Source organism: Phaseolus vulgaris, chromosome 3 (genome assembly GCF_051622355.1).
Source record: "Phaseolus vulgaris cultivar YP4 chromosome 3, ASM5162235v1, whole genome shotgun sequence".
NCBI lineage: Eukaryota > Viridiplantae > Streptophyta > Magnoliopsida > Fabales > Fabaceae > Phaseolus > Phaseolus vulgaris.
In genome coordinates this window covers 35,720,057-35,741,746 of record NC_143500.1, presented here as the reverse complement: position 1 = coordinate 35,741,746, position 21,690 = coordinate 35,720,057, and the positions used below count along the sequence as shown (strand labels likewise).

At 30.2% G+C, this 21,690-nt stretch overlaps 2 protein-coding genes across 8 annotated transcripts; one reads left to right on the top strand and one right to left on the bottom strand.

Annotated features, from left to right (window-relative positions):
• Positions 1-108: 108 nt before the first annotated feature.
• Positions 109-841, bottom strand: LOC137807295 (uncharacterized). Its single transcript, XM_090300741.1, has 2 exons — positions 493-841; positions 109-357 (listed from the first exon to the last, which is right to left on the bottom strand). Exons 1-2 carry the CDS (start codon positions 721-723, stop codon positions 205-207), a joined length of 384 nt encoding a protein of 127 aa, XP_090156867.1. The 5' UTR covers positions 724-841; the 3' UTR covers positions 109-204.
• A 4,682-nt stretch (positions 842-5,523) lies between these two features.
• On the top strand, positions 5,524-9,613 carry LOC137807296 (uncharacterized). 7 transcript variants are annotated; one of them, XM_068607881.2, is made up of 3 exons: positions 5,524-7,522; positions 7,614-7,792; positions 7,866-9,613. In XM_068607881.2, exons 1-3 carry the CDS (start codon positions 7,318-7,320, stop codon positions 7,866-7,868), a joined length of 387 nt encoding a protein of 128 aa, XP_068463982.1. In that variant the 5' UTR covers positions 5,524-7,317; the 3' UTR covers positions 7,869-9,613. The 7 variants fall into 7 exon arrangements, with proteins under 7 accessions (XP_068463982.1, XP_068463980.1, XP_068463981.1 ...); XM_068607879.2 differs by having other exon boundaries at positions 5,544-7,522; positions 7,647-7,792; positions 7,872-9,613; XM_068607880.2 differs by having other exon boundaries at positions 5,549-7,522; positions 7,665-7,792; positions 7,872-9,613.
• The last annotated feature ends 12,077 nt before the right edge of the window (positions 9,614-21,690 follow it).

Sequence of the window (21,690 nt, the reverse complement as noted above, 5' to 3'; positions counted from 1 at the left end):
GCAAACTACACAAACAATATGATAGATAATGCATCATGTAATCAGCTTAAGTATATATATATATATATATATATATATATATATATATATATATATATATAAACAATATTTTTCTCTCGCACACAAAACATTTCATTTATATATTGATAAGAACCAGAATACATATATGAATAAAATCCCATGATGCAAAACTAAAGTTGCAGACTATGGTTTGGGATGTTTAGGAGTTGGATGAGTTGTTACTCCATGGTAATCTATATGATAGACAAGATCATGGGGAGCGTAACTGTTTCCTGCATAATCTGGTATCGTGGAATCTTCGTTTACTGGGGTACTTTCCGTTGCCTTATCAACTCCCTGCATTTTATACAAGTACCAGGAATGAGAAAAGAAATGCAAGAGCATATTTTCATGAGTAGTAGTGCAAGGGAAAGGGATAAAAGTTGTAGATGAAAGCTTGGTTTATCCCCTCTAGGAATGTGTGGCATATACCTGGGTTTTGTGATCGTGGAGTGGGGCTGGCATGCTGAACTTGCGTGTTGCCGTAGCATCTAGAGAGTAGCCTGTGTGTTGGGAGAGGGAATATAAAGAGAATATGAGAAGACAGCATAGAAGGAAGATGGAAGAACTCATCATGTAATCAATCTGAAAATTGAAAATAAGGTTTGCGGACAAGTTGTTGGTCACTTGAAACATTTTATATACAAGAGCATGGAAGTGCATGTATTGTCAGAAGAAGGAAGTGATGGGGGGAGAGAGAGAAGGAGAAAGTGTATGCAATTATTGATCTGGGAGATGAGGAAACATGTTTAAACCTACGTGCCCACGGTTCTAGTGCTTATGTTGGACTACCCTCACACTCTCTCTCTCATGATATTAAAACAGTGAAAGAGGCCTATTCACTTCCTTTTGCTATATTAATTTTTTGAGAAAGGCCAATTCTCCTCCTTAGTGAAGAAAGAAGAGATGTTTAATTCACGTGTATGTCTGATGCCAAATGAAACCACACTGTAACATCATCAACTCATGTTTTGTCCTCAACAATAAAGACTGGTTGTGATATGTCATCCTTTGGCTGCTATCTTTCTATGATATCTTACCCTTTCTCAATATCTTGCAGATTTTGTAGGCATCCCAAGGCACTTGTTGGTTGCAGTAATTTAGTCAAGGCATAGCCAATCAATTCTGAATCTCCTATCATTTCGTCTCCTTCTTCTTGTACATGACCAACCTACTCCACCCACATCTTCGTTTTTTCAGCTTTGCTCATTCCTTTAGTTTCATTAAAACAAATGTAAGTCAATAACCAAATTAACCCGAGAGCTCAAGCAAATGAATGAACTTTGTCTTTAAGAAAACGTTCCCACATTATCAATTTAAGTATATAATCCATGACCATTATTATGTATCCAAAGATTGAGTTGTTGTCTAGGTTCCATTTGAACACCGAAAGCGACTGGGGTTGAGAGTCACATGTGGATCCTTGTTTGTTACATGAACCAAGGACATGTATAAGAAAACAGTTCCCACAATTTGATGAATAAAATTAAGTCTGAATCGAAAGAGCTGAACACACTTTTCCAATGAACAACATCTCCATCATCTTCTTTTTTCCCCAGAGGGATGTAACCCACAACCTATGGAACTTAAAGTTTGCAAGGCAGCCTTATAAATGAAAGTTGAAACATGGAGACATGAGTTGTACAATTTGGGTCTACACCACATGGACCAGATTAAGAGTCTATTACGTAATATTCACTCTGTCTACCAAAACATTACCTGCTTTTATAATTCCATTATTATGTATGTTTGTGTTTTCAGTGAATTTGTATCATCTAAAATGAATTTCTTAATTAGAAAGTAGATTAATCAGAAATTATGAAAATTGAAAGGTTAATTGGCATTGTGACATGCATATTTTGAATTGGTGACAGTGAGCACAACACGTTTTGATGAAAGTAGGCACCCAGCCACTTAGGCAGCACTCACCACATACAGATTTTCAACATAATCTCTGCAACACTCTTTTCCTTTCTATTTTATTATTTGAGATTATTAGATAATGATCACAACAGAGTTTATACATTTTTAATCTATACACCTTTTTCAAATACAGATTCAATTCATAAATAAAATTTTGATCCATCTTAAACTTTGAAATTATTGTCTGTTAAAATCTAGACTCTGTCATTAAAGTTATTTTTGACAAAAAGTAGTTCAAAAGCTAGCTCAAAGATATAAAATGTTGATAGCAAAACTGATAACCTAATTTATTATACTTTAAATATTACAATGAATCTAACTAAATCAAGATAATATGGCTAAGATGAAAAGAGATATACACAATGTTTATACGATGAAGCAAAAGTCTACTTCCAGTGTAGCTATATATTATATCACTAACTGAATTATAGGAACATTTAATCAATTGTGCATATCTTTTAATCAAAGTTTTCAAAAAGTATAATTTTAAAGTAGATAATTTCTTTAATCAATTCACCTCTCTTGTGATTTAAATCTTATTTTCTTTTCAATCACATCACACTCCTTAACATTGATGTTTTAGTACATACACAAAAAAATTATCTGGAGAAAAATTTAAAAGTTACAACCATTTTGTTGAGGGATTAAAAGTACAATTTTAAAGAAATTATAAGTTAAACCCGTATTAAAACCCATTAAGAAATTACCCAATACAAAATTTAATTACAAAAATATGCTTTGAGTACATTTTTTTAAGAAAACATGTTCTCAATTTTTTAGATTATAATATTTCTTTTTTATAATCTCTTTCCCATAATATATATATATATATATATATATATATATATATATATCTTAAAAAAATTATTAAATAAAATTAATTTTACAAAAAAAAATAATCACTATATTAATTAAATTAAATATTATTTTAAAGACTAAAAAAATAATTAGTATTTAAAATAATTTCTATTATTAATAAATAGTTCTTAAATTGATATTTAATCAATTATTTATTTATTAATAATAGAAACTATTTTAGATATTAATAATTTTTTAAATAAATAATTATTTTTTATTTTTAAAATTAGTTTTTATTTAAATAATTTTCTTGTAGTTATATAATGTATACAACTAAAATAAAATATATATTTATAAAATATATGTAAGAAAAGGAAATAAATATAATATGGCATCAATTTAATTTCAAGATACTTAATTACATAATATAGTAAAACAATACATTTATATAGGTTCAATTCAAATAACACTAAAATTTGTATTTAGACAAAGAACAAATTCAATTTCATATCAAATATTAGCTGTATTTAAAACCAACATTAATGAAGGTATACTCTGCGTATATAATTAGAGTTGGTCTGGTAGCCCATTTAACAAACTGGTAGATAGGCCTTCTAATAGGAGTTATTGTCAGGTATTTATGTATAAGGGTTGGACCACCCCTGGTCCCTATTTATTTATTTATTTTATTGTTGATAAAAAAAAACTCTGCATATATAATTACACAAATAATTTGATAGTCTTAAATATTATTATCATTTATAAAATATATTATAAAGTAATAAAAAAATATATTATTAATGTCATCTAAAGTGGAAATCACTTTCTTATTAGTAAAATCTTAATATGAAAATTAATATTAATAATTAATAAAGAAATTATAAATGTTATGTATATATATATTAAAATATAATTTACATACATAATTAGTTTATAATTTATTATTTTTAAAAAAAAAAAATGTAAAATCATCTTTCTATGCAAATCTCTTCATGAGAAGAGAAAGTTTAAAAAAAAAGTTGTATGATTTTTCGTGTTTTTTTTTTTTTTTCAACTTCCTTTGCACTTTTTCTTTCTTTGTTAATCCTCACCTAATTCTAAAATAATTTTTGAGACATTTTCACAATAAAGAAATAAAAAATTACAGAGAACGGTCTTAAGTTCTTAAGAAGAACTAATTTATTAAAACTAAACTCTAAAATGATTTTTGAGACATTTTCGCAAGAAATAAATAAAAAATTACAGAGACAACCATTGGGAACTATTAGAATTAGTGGAAAAAGAGATCTCTAACTTTACTTGAACAAAATTATTTACATAATTAAAAGTAAATGTAGTAAGATCAGTGGAAAGAATATGGAAACTTCTAAAGAAGAATTGTAGGAATTATAATCTTGTTAGAATAAATAAAGTTTCCTAATATAGAAAACCAAGAAGTAAATGTTTCTTCCTTTAAAACGATAAAAGAAAATAAAGAAGTAAATATTAATGATATACAAAATATCCATTGTTAGTAGAATTCCATAAATCAATTATTGCATCAAGTTGTCACTATTATTAATAGCCAATAAATACTTATTCATAAGCATAATTAAAAGATCTTACTCATTATCATAATTACAAGTTCTTACTCGTAAGCATAATTAAAAAATCTTAAAAAAGAGGTAGAAACACAAATGACAGTCAACAGATAAAATAAAAAACTTGATTGCTTAAAAATATATATGATAGAAAAAAAATACTAAAGAAAAGTTAAGAGATCAAGATAAATCAGAAAAACAATTTGAAGAAAATATATATGAAATAAATAAGTGACACAACTATCATAATCCTATAATAACCCAATTATCTTCAACTAGAAAATTTTATAGTAGACCTTCAATTTGAAGAATGGAAACTAGAACATACATTTATATAGATAGCCAACATATAATAAAAAAAAACAATAAATGACTATGTTGTTTCTGTTTATAAGATCAAACATTCAAAAAAAGAAAAAAAGATTATAAAATTAATTATTATAGACTTTAGGACCTCCTTAAATGATGGTGGTGCAATTATTTCTTTCATACATTTATAAAATGTTAAACAAAAAAATACATAAATACTTATGTTAAACAAGAGGAAAGTTATATCATATTTCTAATGCTATTTGTAATGCTAGAAACCTTAGTTATAACAATTATACACAGAAAAGACTAGTGAAAAAAAAAAAAAACTTCATGAACCTTAAACTCTAAATCTAAAACCATAACAATAATAGTGTTCATAATCTGAGATGTTTAGCCTTAGGAGATTTCACATAATCCTTACCAGAAAAGATTGTAAACAGTCATTCAATATTTTACAACTGAATTGCCACTAGTTTTCGAGAAAAATTACAAAACAAATACTCAAACATCCCATAAAAAATACAAAATATAGAAAGAATAATTTCAATAGTAAAATAATACACGAGTGTTTATATACAATAATTTGAAGATAGAAAATCAAATTAAAAAGAATTAAGAAGCTTCTATGTGGAATATGGATATGCTCCCCTTATATTATAAATTAAAGAAATATAAAAAAGGAAAAATAATCAAAAGAATAAAAATCCAATAAAAGGAAATAGAAGACATAATAACAGTACAAAATCTAACATAGTTTGTTACAAATGTGGAAGATTTGGACACATGAAAAATGATTGTAAGGTAAAAGAAAAAATAAATAACTAAAATTTGAGTGAAGAATTTTTAAAAAATAACCAAAATATTATAGAAGGGTTGTTTGAGTTGAAGTTATGGTGAAAAATTGGAGTTAGGGTTCCTCCGGAGGGGAGTGTCTGTGTCTGGTCACTGGTGTTCCGTTGAAGGTGGCGGTGGTTCGTTTAAAGCCAGCGGTTTGGTCTTTTGTGGAGATCTGTGGTTTTGGAGTTTTGGTTGTGACGGGGAGCAGAAACAACAAAAAGAAGTCTTAGATGCCCTTCTTTAGCAACGACAAATTCAATCCAGTCAACAACATCAACAACAAAATCTAGCACAAGTTAAAGGATCAATCACTGCAGAGGAAGTGGGAGTTCTAGAAACATAAGTGCAAAAGCAAGGCAATATCCAAGATATCATGGACCACGAGGTGGCTCTGGTGTCCAAGTTTTGGGGAGATAGAGTGGAGATGGAGATTGAGTCAGAATCTAATTTGGAAGCAAATCCACATTCCAGCAGGTAATAAAGAAAAAAGGGAGACAAAATAGATTAAAGAAGCCCTTGAAAGGGCAAAATTTGAAGAACAACTATGGTTCTTAAAACCATGTTCTGGAATGCCAGGGGCATTGCCAACTTGGAAACCAAAAATTACATTAGAGAAAAAATGTAAGGAAGTAGATGTAGATATGTTGTTTATTGCAGAACCAATGGTCAACATTGAAAAAATTCCTAGTAGCTTTTGGAAAGGAATGAACCTTAACTTTATTGCTGTTAATGACGGGTGTCAGAAACAACCTATTTTATGGTGTTTTACAAAAAATAATACTATCTCTTGTAGTTTAAGTACATGGTGTGAGCAAGCAATCCTTGTATAGGTTAAGAAGAAAGATTCCATTAATCTGTTGGCAGGAGTGTATGCAACTACCAACTACTCCAAGAGAAGAGAATTATGGACTTTTCTCTGGGACAAGGTTACTATAAACCCGGGTTCTGGGCAATTTTGGGAGACTTCAACGCTATTCTTTCCGTGGAAGAAAAACAACGAGATATGCGAGCTCACAGAATTTCTACTGAGGATTTCCAAAACTGAATGAATAGCTGTGATATGATTGACCTCCCTAGTCAAGGTCCACATTTCACTTCGACAAATGGCAGGAAAGGAAGGCATAGAATTGACATGAGGCTGGACAGATAATTATGTAATTTAAACTGTCTAAACATGTTTGATAAGATTGGTTGTGAAACCATGGGCAGAAACAACTCGGATTATCATCCCATTTTGCTGCAGCTGAGAGAATTACTTGAGAAATCAAGTCACTCTTTCAGATTTCTGGCCATGTGGTGCCAAAGGGAGGACTGTAAACAAATTGTAAAAGAAGTGTGATCTACTCAAACGAAGGGTTGCCTTATGCTCATTCTGCAGATGGAATTGAAGCTCTTTAAAGTTGGGTTGCGACACTGGAATAAACAGGAGGTGGGCCACATCCACATGCAGGTTAACTCTCTTCAGGAAACCCTACAAGAGCTCTAAGGTCAAATACAACAGGGTGCGGACGAGGAGAGGTTCCAGCAAGAAAAAAGGATCTAAGGCAAGCTCAATGAAGTCCTCTGCCTAGAGGAGTTATTTTGGAAAGAAAAAGCTAACCTCCATTGATATCTTTAGCGGGACAGAAACACAAAATTCTTCCAAACCATGGCCAAGTCCAAATCAACTTTCTCCTCCATTTCTAGGCTGCTGGATAATGAGGGTATCCAAAGTCATGTGGTGGATTTCTTTCAGAATTTGTACAAAAAAGATACTCAGATCAGGGAGGACACAACGGAATAATTTGTTGCACAAAACATTCCTAATATGATCAATGAGGAAGAAAAGGGACATCTCACAGTCATGCCTACACTAGAAGAGGTCAAGAGGGCGGTTGTTGACTTGAATGCTCATGGGGCTCCGGGTCCAGATGGTTATGGAGCTATTTTCTTCCAAACTTTCTGGGAGATTGTTAGGGAGGATGCTTTCAACGCTGTCAAGCAATTCGTCCTTCAAGACTGGATGTTTCCAGGTATGAATTCCAATGTCCCGGTCCTTATTCCTAAAAATGTTAATGCATCTACTATCTCTGACTATAGGCCAATAGCGCAAGCAAATTTCAGATTCAAGACTATTACTAAAATCCTTGTTGATAGTCTGGCTCCCCGTTGCAGCTAGGATCATTGACAAAAATCAGAACGAATTTGTGCAAGGAAGGGATATAAGAGATTGCATTGCAACAACATCGGAAGCCATAAACGTGCTTAACAGAAACTCGTTTGATGAAAATGTCGCCCTCAAGGTTATATCAAGAAAGCTTTTGACACCATTGAATGATCTTACTTAATTGTAGTCTTATGCAGTTTTGGGTTCAGTAACAGGTACTACAGCTGGATAACCACAATATTTCCTCGGCAAAGAATTTTTTCAAAATCAATGGGGGCACGACTGGTTTCTTCAACTGCTCAAGAGGGGTGAGGAAGGGGGACCCGCTGTCACCCCTGCTATTTTGCCTATCTGAAGATGGCCTCAGTAGGGCTTTGCATCATGCTTTCCAAGCCGGTTACATCAATTATGTGGTCAGTCCAGCAGGGACTACTATTCCTTCTCACATGCTATATGGGGATGATGCTTTCATTTTTTGCAGGGCTGATAAAAGAATTTGTGTTAGCTCTCAAAAACATGCTCAATAATTATGGCCTTGCCTCAGGATATATAGTCAACTTAGACAAGAGCAGTTTCTTCTCCACCAACAAAGCTACAGTCCAGCAATGCAACATCCTAAAACAAATCACAGGATTTGGGAGAGGCTATATCCCATTTCAGTACCTTGGAGTGCCTATCTTTCAAGGAGTGCCTAAAACTAAATATTTTCAAGAGATCACTAATAAAGCCATAACCCATCTGCAAAATTGGAAGGGGAGAATGCTAAGTATGATGAGCAGAATACAAATGGTGAACTCAGGTGATTGGGGGAATGGTACAGTCCTCATTTAGAATTTATAAATAGCCTGAAAACCTGATCAAGGACATGGAAAGGAACATTAGGAACTTCATCTGGACGGGAAGTAGAGATACAAGAGCTTTGGTCACTGCTAAGTGGAGCAAAATATGTAAACAGAAGAATGAGGGAGGTTTGGGTGTTATAAACCTCAAACTGGAGATCAAGTGGCTCTCATGAAGCTAACCTGGAATTTATGTTATAGCAAAAACATGTGGACTAAACTTGTGAGGAAAAGATTTCTCAACGAGCGGGACATTGTTAATCAAACACACCGCCTCTGCAGTGTGGCCTGGGATTAGATCGCATTTAAACTGTATCCAAGCTAACACAGGATGAGTTTTTGGTAATGGTAAAAATATAAGATTTTGGAAGGATGCCCGGTGCTCACCAATCCCTCTGATTGACCTACTGCAGGTCCTTCCCATGCTCGCTCTAAAAGCAAAAGTCTGTGATGCGTGGTAAGGCACTTGGAGGCTCCCTACTCATTTCTTCCAGTTTATTCCCCAACTTCAACAGTGGCTGCTAAACCAGAAAGTAGTTGATGCTGAGGATTCTCCAGTCTAGTCTCCTGCAGATGATGGGATCCTTACTGTGAAAGCATCCAAGAGGTTCTTGCTTAACAACTCACAGAAACCTCCTTGGGCAAACTTAATTTGGGCCAGCTTCATCCCATTAAGATTTTATCAATTTATAATTCTAAACACTTAATCAGCAAAAGCAACCCCTAAAACATATAAGAAAAATCCTATAATAGTACGCTATTATAAGTTGAAGATTTCCGAAGTAATATCTTATAATGACTCAATCAACATAGTCTCTCTTAAAAGCAATATCTTAGTTTGATTCTATTACATAAATGAAGTGTGGTTTGGAATTGTGACGCAACAGAGATTTGAAATACATATTAAGATGGGCTTGTGCTTGAATGTTTGTTGCAAAGTTAGAAGCAGCGAGCATATACATACATATATGAACCCTTACCAGGTGAGCTCAGAGAGAAGAAACAAATAAATTCATAGCAGCACTTTGCCTTTGCTTTGGGTAACACAGCTGCATGTTCATCAAATAAATCTATCTTTAATATTCTGCAATTGACTTCTGAATGCTAAATTTCTATCAGTATGGTCCAACCTTATAATAATTACTAAATTAATAGCGTCTAAGAGCATCTCCAATCTTTAATATATAATGAAGTTTTTGTATATGAGTATTTTTTATAAAAAAAATAATACTATTTTAATATAATCTTTATAAATATAAATTACTCTTGTAAAATCTATATTTGTGAAATTAATATTTTTATTAATAAAAAACTCATGTAATACATTAAAGATGCTATAAGTGATAAGCTATAATAGTTTACACTAATTAATGCTGGCAGTTGCAAATCAATTGAATTCTTTGTCAATTATTTGAGTATCTAATTTTTTTCTAACCACTTGCACACGGGGCTTTTGACTTTCTGAAGAAAATATGAGATATCTTTTGCAATTTTTGGTCATAAAAGTTAAGTTAGATATGAGTCCAATTTTTAATACGAAACTCTAATTTTGACTCAAAATATATGAAGCTTAATTTCACTTAAATTTTGTCAACCTCTTTATCTTATCACTCTACTAAAAACAACAAAACTGTCCAACAAAAGTAATCTTTTCTTACAAATGTTTTTACAATAATCGAGCTAAAATATTCTTTCACAATATTGTCACGTCCTTTATATATATATATAAGTGGTAAATAAGTGATTCACCCCTCTTTAAAAGAATGATATCATCTCCATTGTAGAAAGTTTGATTTTACCAACATCATCCGGTTAACGTTTAAGGAAATAAAATAATTTTTTATTGAATAAATATATTATATTTTTTATTGCCACAATAGATTTTCACATAAATAAAGATAATAATATACACAAATCAAAATTATATTTGAGTTATATGAATATAATTATAAACAATTTAAACTCTCATTTATTCATTAATCATAGATAAAATAATCTAAATATAAAAAAATTTATTGACATCTTTTAAAACACTTATATTAAATATATTTTATTATAAATTAATTATCAAATTATTCTAATAACTTCATATATATATATATATAAATTTTGACTTCTTAAGTCATTATAAGTTTAAAAGATTCAATATATTCGAACACATCATGATTGTTCCAAATATACCATAAATTCTCATTCAACTTCTTATTATTATTACTGAAGTTATGAATATTGTAATTTAAACATTTCATATATATATATATATATAAGTGCATCTATTTAGCATATTCAATTCACAAATAAGTCAATATATTTTCCTATATGTATGACTTAAACAATCAAATTCAACGTACCAATCCTTCAGTTCAATAAAATATTTATATACATATCCACAGAATATAAATAAACATTTAATTAATTTACAGGTCATATAATTAAGTCAGAGTTCATAAGCAAATTTAAGTAACAAATTATCCTAATTATTCTCCAGTTGATTTCCGTAAGTTAATTTACAATCACTGAATGAATTCTAAAATTTCGCTAGGCAATTTAAAATTCACTGGATGAATCAAGTTTGGAACAAATCTCATCTCCCGAGTTTATTTTGGTTGAAGAGAAAACAATCCACATAAAGAATTATGCATAACCAATATTTTTTAAGAATTATAAAAAATTGTTCCAAAAGAAAAAAAAATCAACCTTTATGAACCTTTTTTAACAAGTTTAAAATGTATAAATAAACAATTATATTACTTAAATAACATAAATAACATACAATAACTAGCATAACCCCATTTGACAATTCCTACAACAAAAATCAAATCTCAAGAACAAATTTCAAAAACAACAACTATCCCTGCACTCCAACATTTATCTTGATTCAATATAAGCAAATCTAATTCTTCTATGTAAAGTTAAACCTGATTATAAATTTTTTCTCATCCCATATATATATATATATATATATATAACAATTGAGGGAGCACAAACAAACAATTTTCTACATGTGTCTCTCTCACAGTTTTTTTTTTTAAAAAATAAAAAAACAAATTTATCATAAGAAGAATGTTTTACACGTGACACATTGTGAGACTTTAGTCGGGAAGAAAAAGAGCCCATGCTTTTGTTGGCCCAAAATGAGTGAACATGCTCAATGTGCATATGTGGAGAAAAAATTAGGGTTTCTGAATGTGTGTTCTATGTGGCTAGCAATGGCTTTTCCAAAACCGTGTATGGCTGTGTAAATGCTTTTCTAGAACCAATTGCAAAACAATCACAGAGCATCATTTCAGGTAATGGTTTTTGAATTGGAATTTATAATCTCACTCCGCTTGACCCTCTTTCTCAAACCCTCATACATTTCTCTCTCTCAAACCCTAACTCTCTCCGAAACCCTCACGGTTCTCTCCTCTCTATAGGGTTTGCAAAAATTAGGGTTTTTGGTTTTGTGTTCTCTGTTTGCAATCTTTGATGTCCCCTTATGTTTTCTTCAATATTTTTTGGTTTTTCGTTTTCTTCTTTGCTCGTTGCTGGGTTTCGTAGCGCTATATTTGATTTTTTACTTTTCAACTACGTTTTTGTTTTGTTTTGGCTTTGGAAATGGTTAGCTTTCGTTTTCTTCTTCATTTAATTTTTGCAAACCCTATACGATGACAAAATTTATGAACGGGCTCAATGTTTTCCTCTTCTGCAAAAATAATGGTTTTTGGTTTTGGGTTCTCTATTTGCAAGTTTTGGTAGCTTTCGTTTTCTTCTGCATTTAATTTTTTCACAGCACTGCATTTGATATTACCGTTTTCTTCTGTGCTTTGTGAATCTCATTTTCGTCTTCGTTTTTATTTTGTTCATCTCATTCTGTTCAGTGTTGCAATGTGATCATTTGTTGTTTAAACTGTTCTTTCACTACTGCACTTTTGAAACAAGTTTGAAAACATAATTGTGTTTGGATTTTTATTTTTATTATTATAATTATAATAATAATTATTATTATTATTATTATTTTTGTCATTATTATTATTATTACCGTTCAGATATTTATTGTTTTAGATTTCCAAAAATTACAATTACAAGATTAAGGGTAATGATGCTTTTTATATATATATATATATATATAAAATTGAGGGAGCACAAACAAACAACTTTCTACACGTGTCGCTCTCACAAATTTTTGAAAAAAAAACAAATTTACCATAAGAAGAATGTTTTACAAGTGACACATTGTGAGGCTTTAGCCGAGAAGAAAACGAGCCCATGCTTCTGCTGGCCCAAAATGAGTGAACAGGCCCAATGTGCATAGGTGGAAGAAAAATTAGGGTTTCTGAATGTGTGTTCTGTGTGGCTAGCAATGACTTTTCCAAAACCGTGTATGGCTGTGCAAATGCTTTTCCAGAACCAATTGCAGAACAATCACAAAGCACCATTTCAGGTAATGGTTTTTGAATTTGAATTTATAATCTCTCACTCCGCTTGATCCTCTCTCTCAAACCCTCATACCTTTCTCTCTCTCAAACCCTAACTCTCTCCGAAATCCTCACGGTTCTTTCCTCTCTATAGTGTTTGCAAAAATTAGGGTTTTTGGTTTTGTGTTCTCTGTTTACAAGCTTTGATGTCCCCTTATGTTTTCTTCAATTTTTTTGGTTTTTCGTTTTCTTCTTTGCTCAGTGCTGGATTTCGTAGCGTTGTATTTGATTTTTTAGTTTTCATCTACGTTTTTGTTGTGTTTTGGCTTTGGAAATGGTTAGCTTTCGTTTTCTTCTTCATTTAATTTTCGCAAACCCTATACGATGACAAAATTTATGAACTGGCCCAATGTTTTCCTCTTCAGCAAAAATAATGGTTTTTGGTTTTGGGTTCTCTGTTTGCAAGTTTTGGTAGCTTTCGTTTTCTTCTGCATTTAATTTTTTCACAGCACTGCATTTGATATTACCGTTTTCTTCTGTGCTTTGTGAATCTCATTTTCGTTTTCGTTTTCATTTTGTTCATCTCATTCTGTTCAGTGTTGCAATGTGATCATTTGTTGTTTAAACTGTTCTTTCACTGCTGCACTTTTGAAACAAGTTTGAAAAGGTTTGAAAACATAATTGTGTTTGGATTTTTATTATTATAATTATAATTATTATTTTTATTATTACTAGTATTTTTTTTTTATTATTATTACCGTTAAGATATTTATTGTTTTAGATTTCCAAAAATTACAATTCCAGGATTAAGGGTAATGATGCTTTATATATATAACAATTGAGGGAGCACAAACAAGCAATTTTCTACACGTGTCGCTCTCACAAATTTTTTGGAAAAAAAAACAAAAAAACAAATTTACCATAAGAAGAATGTTTTACACGTGGCACATTGTTAGGCTTTAGCTGAGAAGAAAACGAGCCCATGCTTCTGCTGGCCAATGAGTGAACAGACCCAATGTGCATAGGTGGAGGAAAAATTAGGGTTTCTAAATGTGTGTTCTGTGTGGCTAGCAATGACTTTTCCAAAATCGTGTATGGCTGTGCAAATGCTTTTCCAGAACCAATTGCAGAACAATCACAAAGCACCATTTCAGGTAATGGTTTTTGAATTTGAATTTATAATCTCTCACTCCGTTTGACCCTCTCTCTCAAACCCTCATACCTTTCTCCCTCCGAAACCCTCACGGTTCTCTCCTCTCTATAGGGTTTGCAAAAATTAGGGTTTTTGGTTTTATGTTCTCTGTTTGCAATCTTTGATGTCCCCTTATGTTTTCTTCAATTTTTTTTGGTTTTTCGTTTTCTTCTTTGTTGTTTGCTGGGTTTCGTAGCGCTATATTTGATTTTTTAGTTTTCAACTACGTTTTTGTTTTGTTTTGGCTTTGGAAATGGTTAGCTTTCGTTTTCTTCTTCATTTAATTTTTGCAAACCCTATACGATGACAAAATTTATGAACTGGCTCAATGTTTTCCTCTTCTGCAAAAATAATGGTTTTTGGTTTTGGGTTCTCTGTTTGCAAGCTTTGAAAGCTTTCGTTTTCTTCTGCATTTAATTTTTTCACAGCACTGCATTTGATATTACCGTTTTCTTTTGTGCTCTGTGAATCTCATTTTCGTTTTCGTTTTCATTTTGTTCATATGTTGCAATGTGATTATTTGTTGTATAAAATGGGCTTCCCCTATTGCACTTTTGATGCAAGTTTGAAAGGTTTGAAAACATAATTGTGTTTAGGTTTTTATTATTATAATTATAATAATAATAATAATAATAATTATTATTATTAATATTATAATTTTGTTCACAGTTTCAAGTTTTTATTTTTTTTCGTTTAATCTATTTTATGATATTTGTGTCAACTTCTTATCATATTTTTGGTTATGTGCATGTTAATATTATTTCTCATTTTTTATTGGTTTTTTATTTGTGGTTTCATTTAATATATTTTATTATATTTGTGTGCACTTATTATCATATTTTTGGTTCTGTACATGTTAATATTATTTCTCATTTTTTATTGGTTTTTTGATTTGTGGTTTTTCTGTTGTGTTTTCCCTTCATTTGTTTCTGTTTATAGTTTCAAGTTTTTTTTTTCATTTAATCTATTTTATGATATGCATGTTAATATTATTTCTCATTTTTTATTGATTTTATGATTTGTGTTTTTTCTGTAGTGTTTTCCCTTCTTCTGTTTTCTGTTCACAGTTTCAAGTTTTTATTTTTTTTCATTTAATCTATTTTCTGATATTTATTTGCACTTATCATATTTATGGTTCTGTGCATGTTAATATTATTTCTTATTTTTATTGGTTTTTTGATTTGTTGTTATTCTGTCGTGTTTTCCCTTAATCACAGTTTCAAGTTTTTTTTTTCATTTAATCTATTTTATGATATTTATGTGCACTTCTTATCATATTTTTGATTCTGTGCATGTTAATATTATTTCTCATTTTTTATTGGTTTTTTGATTTGTGGTTTTTCTGCTCTAGTGTTTTCCCTTCATCTGTTTTGTCCACAAATTTTTGTTCTGTGGTTTTTGTTATTGGTTTTTTCATTTGTGGTTTTAGGGTTTTGATAATGATATAGATAGATATAGATTTATGATTCTATTGTCTCGGTTATAGTATCAAAAATAGAAAATTTCCCGAATTTGGATGATATCTTCACAATGGATTCTAAGGGAAAGTTCCACACAATGAACATCTTAAACGAGGTATGCTATGTTTTATTATTATTTGATTATTTTATATTTTAGATTACGATTAAAAAAATCTAACATGTATTTTCTTTGGTAAATGATCATGGTTTAGTTGATCGAGCTTTTCCCATCCAGTTTGGCAATGAACTCAGTCTGAATTGGTTTTTGGTTGATGACGATGACAATAGATTCATTGTTAAGTAAAATATGGATTTATATATGCTTGAGTTGACTAGAGGATGGTCTGAAATTCGGGAACATTATGGGCTTCCCGGTGATCACATTGTTTATTTTGATTACGTAAGAAATAATTATTTTAAGATTACTTTGTTTAAGGGTAGATCAACATCTGCATGTGTAAACAAATTTTATGATCAGATCCAGAATCGTGCCCCACTCTTTGATGGTCCCTATGTTCATTTCACTGTTATATTAACCCACTATCAATGCAATTCAAGTCACATGGTAATTTTTTATTGCATAATTTCTTTCTTTTTTTTCCTTAACTTTATATTACTTTATTAATAATTTATATGCAGGTGTTTCTTTGCAGGATCTTCCGGTTGCTTTTGCGAATTACATTTGAGAAAGGAGGTTAAAGTATACCGTCCTTCATGGACATAAGACTTATGTAAAGTGCAAAATTCTCATAAGGGCACCTCCGAAGCCTTCAGTTAAATTCGGGTGTGGATGGAGAGAGTTTTATCAGATGCATTCACTTTATGAAGATGACAACTTGATCTTTGAGACTAAGAGTGGGGAAACTCCAACTGATATTAACGTCTTGTTAGTGTTGTAAGAAGTCTATAAGATTTTTTTTCTAAATGTAATTTGGTAAATATATTTTTACCAAGGACAATGTTCTGTTTCTTTTAATATGGCAAATTGATTTTAATTTATTCTATTTTACAAGTTTCGTTTCATGTAGATATAATGTATATTGTAAATTAATATTGTAAACTAATATAATGTATATTTTTAAAATACATGAAGAGAAATTATAATTATAATAATATGAAATATGGAATTATAATTTAAAGTTTACAATAAAATAATATAATAATTATTCTTTTGCATGGACAAATCGAGTGCAAATTAATTTAAAAGCATTTTAAGGACTTACGGTTATAAATTAAAATTAATATAATATACATAATAATTTAAAAGTATTTTTAGGACTTAACTGTTACAAATTAAAATTAATATAGTGTATATTTTTAGAATACTTTAACGTATAAATTATTACCTTAAGTAGGACATCATAATATATATAGAAACGTTATAAATTTTATTGATTTCAAAATTAATGTAATGCATATTTTTTGAATACTTTAATGTATAAATTATTTAATTATCTTTTGATTATTTTAATGTATAAAAAATTGTTTTATAGTTGTATTGCATCCAAAAATCTATATCATAGGGTGTTGTAGGTAAGATGTATTTACAGAAGTCAATCTAGTCTTCCAATTCAAAGTTCAGATCCCGAATGGTGTTCCAATTTTTTTGAGTAATGGAAAGTGAATGTACAATATGAGCTTATATAAACACAAAATATAAGACAAATTGATGTTGCCCATCAAGTGAACTCGTTGTCAGAACTACAAATACAAAAAAAAAAAAGAAACTGATTGCATTTTGGTTGTATTTATAACATTGTTTATGCTTTATGAGAGCAGTGCACATTGATCAATGTTTGCACATCTTTATAATGTAACCTGATTTTTTGGATGAAGTTTTGGGTGGTAGAGTAAAAGGTCTGGCTTGGGCTTTCCCCAACGGTACAAATTCAATAATGAGTGATTGTTTAGGCGTATTTTATAATGCACTGATGTACAAAAAAGTATCTACCTTTGCCTTACCCGAACTGTGTTTAAATTGGGTTGCCAAGTGGAAAGTTGAATGTGGACACTATCACAAAAAAAGGCTTATATTTGAACTGCATTTATACTTAATTTATAATGGGTTTTTTTGACCATGATGGGGTTATTTTTTTTGGTTTTTACCAAAATGGGGTCCGTTTAAAAAAAATTACAAATTTAGGCAAGTCGTGCCAATTCGGTACGACTTCATATGCAGAAGTCGTCGCAATTAGGCACGACTTCTGCCATGTCATACTGAAGTCGTGCCAACTTGGCACGACTTCTGCCCCGTCATACAGAAGTCGTGCCAACTTGGCATGACTTCTGCCACGTCATAATTGTCTGCACAGACGAGCTTAATAATAAAATTCAATTCAAGTTTGATTATTAATTTCCTCATTTTCTTTATCTATGTATTTATTCATTCATAACACTTATTTTCTTTATCTATGTATTTATTCATTCAATTCAAACATGATCCATACAAAATTATCCAATTTTTTGTTCCTTAAAACTAACACTCTTAGAAAATTATGTATCAAATTAATTTTTAACATTACATAACTTACTACCCAATATATAAACAATAAAATTAAAAAAAAATAAAAATTATGACGTGGCAGAAGTCGTGTCAAGTTGGCACGACTTCAGTATGACAGGGCAAAAGTCGTTCCAAGTTGGCACGACTTCAATATGACAGGGTAGAAATTGTGCCAAGTTGGCACGACTTCAGTATGACAGGGCAGAAGTCGTGCCAAGTTGGCACGACTTTAGTATGACATGGCAGAAGTCGTGCCTAATTGGGACGACTTCTGCATATGAAGTCGTGCCGAATTGGCACGACTTGCCTAAATTTGTAATTTTTTTAAACGATCCCATTTTGGTAAAAACCAAAAAAAATAACCCTATTCTGGTCAAAAAACCTTATAATGGACTGTAAAATAATCAGAATGAGAACAATCTTTATTGAACATGTTAGCCCGAATGGTGTTCCAATTTTTCTTAGAATTGAAAAGTCCATTTTGAAAATTTTATGATCACTCTTTGCATATTTTATAATGCAATATTGTATAAAGTTCATAAAGCTATTGCAACAATTCATATATGTGCAGGTTTCCTTTTGTATATAACACAACTATGAAGTTCTATGAGCTAGAGAAAAAGTTGTGCCTTGGCAAGTCCCTTTTGTATGGCACAGGTGTATGACACAACTTTATTGTAATGTGTTGCATGAAGTCAACCAAGTGCCCGAATGGTGTTTAAATTGGGCTGCCAAATTAAAAGTGGGTTGTATAATGTATAAAAGACAGAAGATAGATATGGTTTAATATGGCTTAGACTTGAGGTGAACAGTGCAGATTGAAGAATGTTTGCCGCAATAGTGTATAAAGTTGAAGAATCTATCCCAAAAGTCTAACAACTATTTCCAGAATCCTAAAATAGTACAACATGTTGTAATGTACAACATGGATTTGTTGAATCCTGAAATAACCTATGCATGGGGAACTTACGTCATTTTTATGACCTTAAAGGAGAACACCGCGTATATTTCCGATACGGTGATAACTGCTTTCATATTAATGTTTACATGGAAGAAGCTTCTCAAATAATGGTATCTGGCCATTTTGCTGAAGCTGAACGTCGTGAACCACTTACCAATGGTCCTTTTCAACATTTCTCTGTAACGTTATCTCTTTGTCAGACTTAATCAAGTTATCTGGTGGCATTTTACTTTTGTCTTATTTAATATTTCAATCCTTATTTTGTATATTAAGTTGTTTACACATTGTTTTATTTTCTTGAAGTATCTACCTGAGGATTTTGCCAAATACATTTGTAGAGACAAATTCAAAAAAATTGTTCTTCATGGACTTATAAAAGATGTTCAATGCAAGGTTTCATGGAAACCTTTACCCGCAAAAAGTGTGAAGATTAGGCGTGACAGGAAGAACTTCTGTCAAGTACATTCTTTTCGGGAAGGCGATAAAATAATATTTGAGTGTTCTAACAAGCCCTCATCGCACACCAGAGTTCTTTTAATTATGTGTTGTTATTATAAAAGCCAACAAGGCTAATTGTTTCCATGTGCGGGAAACTTGAACAATTTATGTTTTTGTTAAATTAGGGTTATAACTTTGGATGTTTACTTTTATTTTTATGTTTTTGGATTCAAATGTTTTTTATTTTTTATTTTTATGTTTATATTTAGGACTCTGGATATTTATTTTTACTGTTATGTTTATGTTTAATATATTGTTTTATTTATGGTTTTCTTTACAATATTTGTTCTGCCCAGGTAATATACATAAAATAAGTGTTATATGATATTAAAGTTGTTTTTCATATTTCACTTACAACAGGATTTTGCTGAGCTGAAGACATGAAGTTTTTTTTATTATTGTTGTAAATAGAAATTGTAATGTGTAATTTATTTATTAATTTAATTCGAATGTTTTCTATTTTTAATTTATTATGTTTATTTATTACACTCTTTATTTATGGTTTTCTGGTATTTGTTCTGCCCATGTAATGTCATATACATAAAATAACTGTTTTTTGATTTCACTTTTATTTATTTTTCAGATTTCACTTACAACACTAAATTTTTATTTTCCTTTTATAATATAGTTTAAATCTTAAGTAATTTTTTTATATCAATAGAAACATCAAAAGCAATCAATAATTTATAAGAAAATAAAAAAAGAAATCATTTTTATGTTGCAAAAAACGTAACAAACACAGAAGCAACAATATGAAGAACAATGGAAGAAACAAACCGATAAAGAGATGAAAAGAATTGACATAAATGATAAAAGTAAAGAACTTTGATAAAAAAAAGCCCAAAAAATAACATAAAAAAAACAGTCAAAAAATAGTATAAAAAATTATTAATATAATAATAGTATTTCATAAATAATTATACCTGTATTTCTTTTAGGGTTTAGTATTTCTTTTCCGTACTATGCACGGGTCAGTAACATTAGTAAATATAAAAATTCGTAAGACCATACAATGTTCAAATTTATCGTTGAAACCTAATCTTTTTTCCAAATTCAACCTAAGCTTGAAAATATATTATTTCAATAGTTATTCACTTTTTAAATAAATTCAAAGCACAATAATACTACAAAAAAAATTCTCTTACCTAAAAGATACTTGCACTCCATATAATAGAAAGAAAGAATTGAAAAACAACTCAATACAACATATAATCAAACATAATCAAACTACCAAATTCAATTATAAGTTAAACTAGTTGAGATAATTAATTTTTTTAGCCAACCAAATCATCATATAATATTATATCTTACATTCCGAAAACCACTATAATTTTGAAATTAAACTAGATGGTAAAAAACAACTATAGATTTATAAGAGATAATAAAGGAAGAATATTAACTAATGTCTCATGAGGTATAGGTTAGAACAAATGGATGACTATTCTTATAAAATATTAAAAACGTAGTTGGAGTCAGATAATTCCAAAACCTTGATATTGGATGTCAATCTAATGTCGATAGATTGACATCTGCGAAATGCGTTAAGATAAAAAATATAATTAACACATGCTAAATAATATGAAAATTTAGGTAATACGCTCTTAATTATGATATGCATACTAATCACGACCCAAAAATAACTTGACTTGTCACAACCATATAAATAGACACAATTGAAAAAATAAAGGTATATCATTATTACAACATTACTCAAATATTGAATACTCACTTGAGTGTTGGATAACCTTTTGCAGGTGTATCCTGACCAATAACTGAAGTCCAAACGTTAAAAGAGGAAGAGGTAAGAAAGCGTGATCGAAGGGATGAAGTAATTGTTCAACCGAAAGTAGTCACAACACTAAAACAAAATTATTAAATATAAACTAATTTTAAAGACCAAAATAATTAATTACTATTTGACTAAATTAGAGAACATCTTATAAATTAAAATAATTATTAGTGTCTAAAGTAATTTTTATTATTAATAAAAATTTATAAAGTATTTTCTAAATTGGTATCTAACCTTTAACTACAAAGATTTTAGCTACTTACTACTTTATATTCTAAATTAGTTTCTATTATCTTTTAGAGACGAATTTAGAATCTAAAAGTAATTAAAATCTAGTTAGGGAATTTAGATACTTATTTTGAAACTATTTTATAAATTCTTATTAATAATAGAAA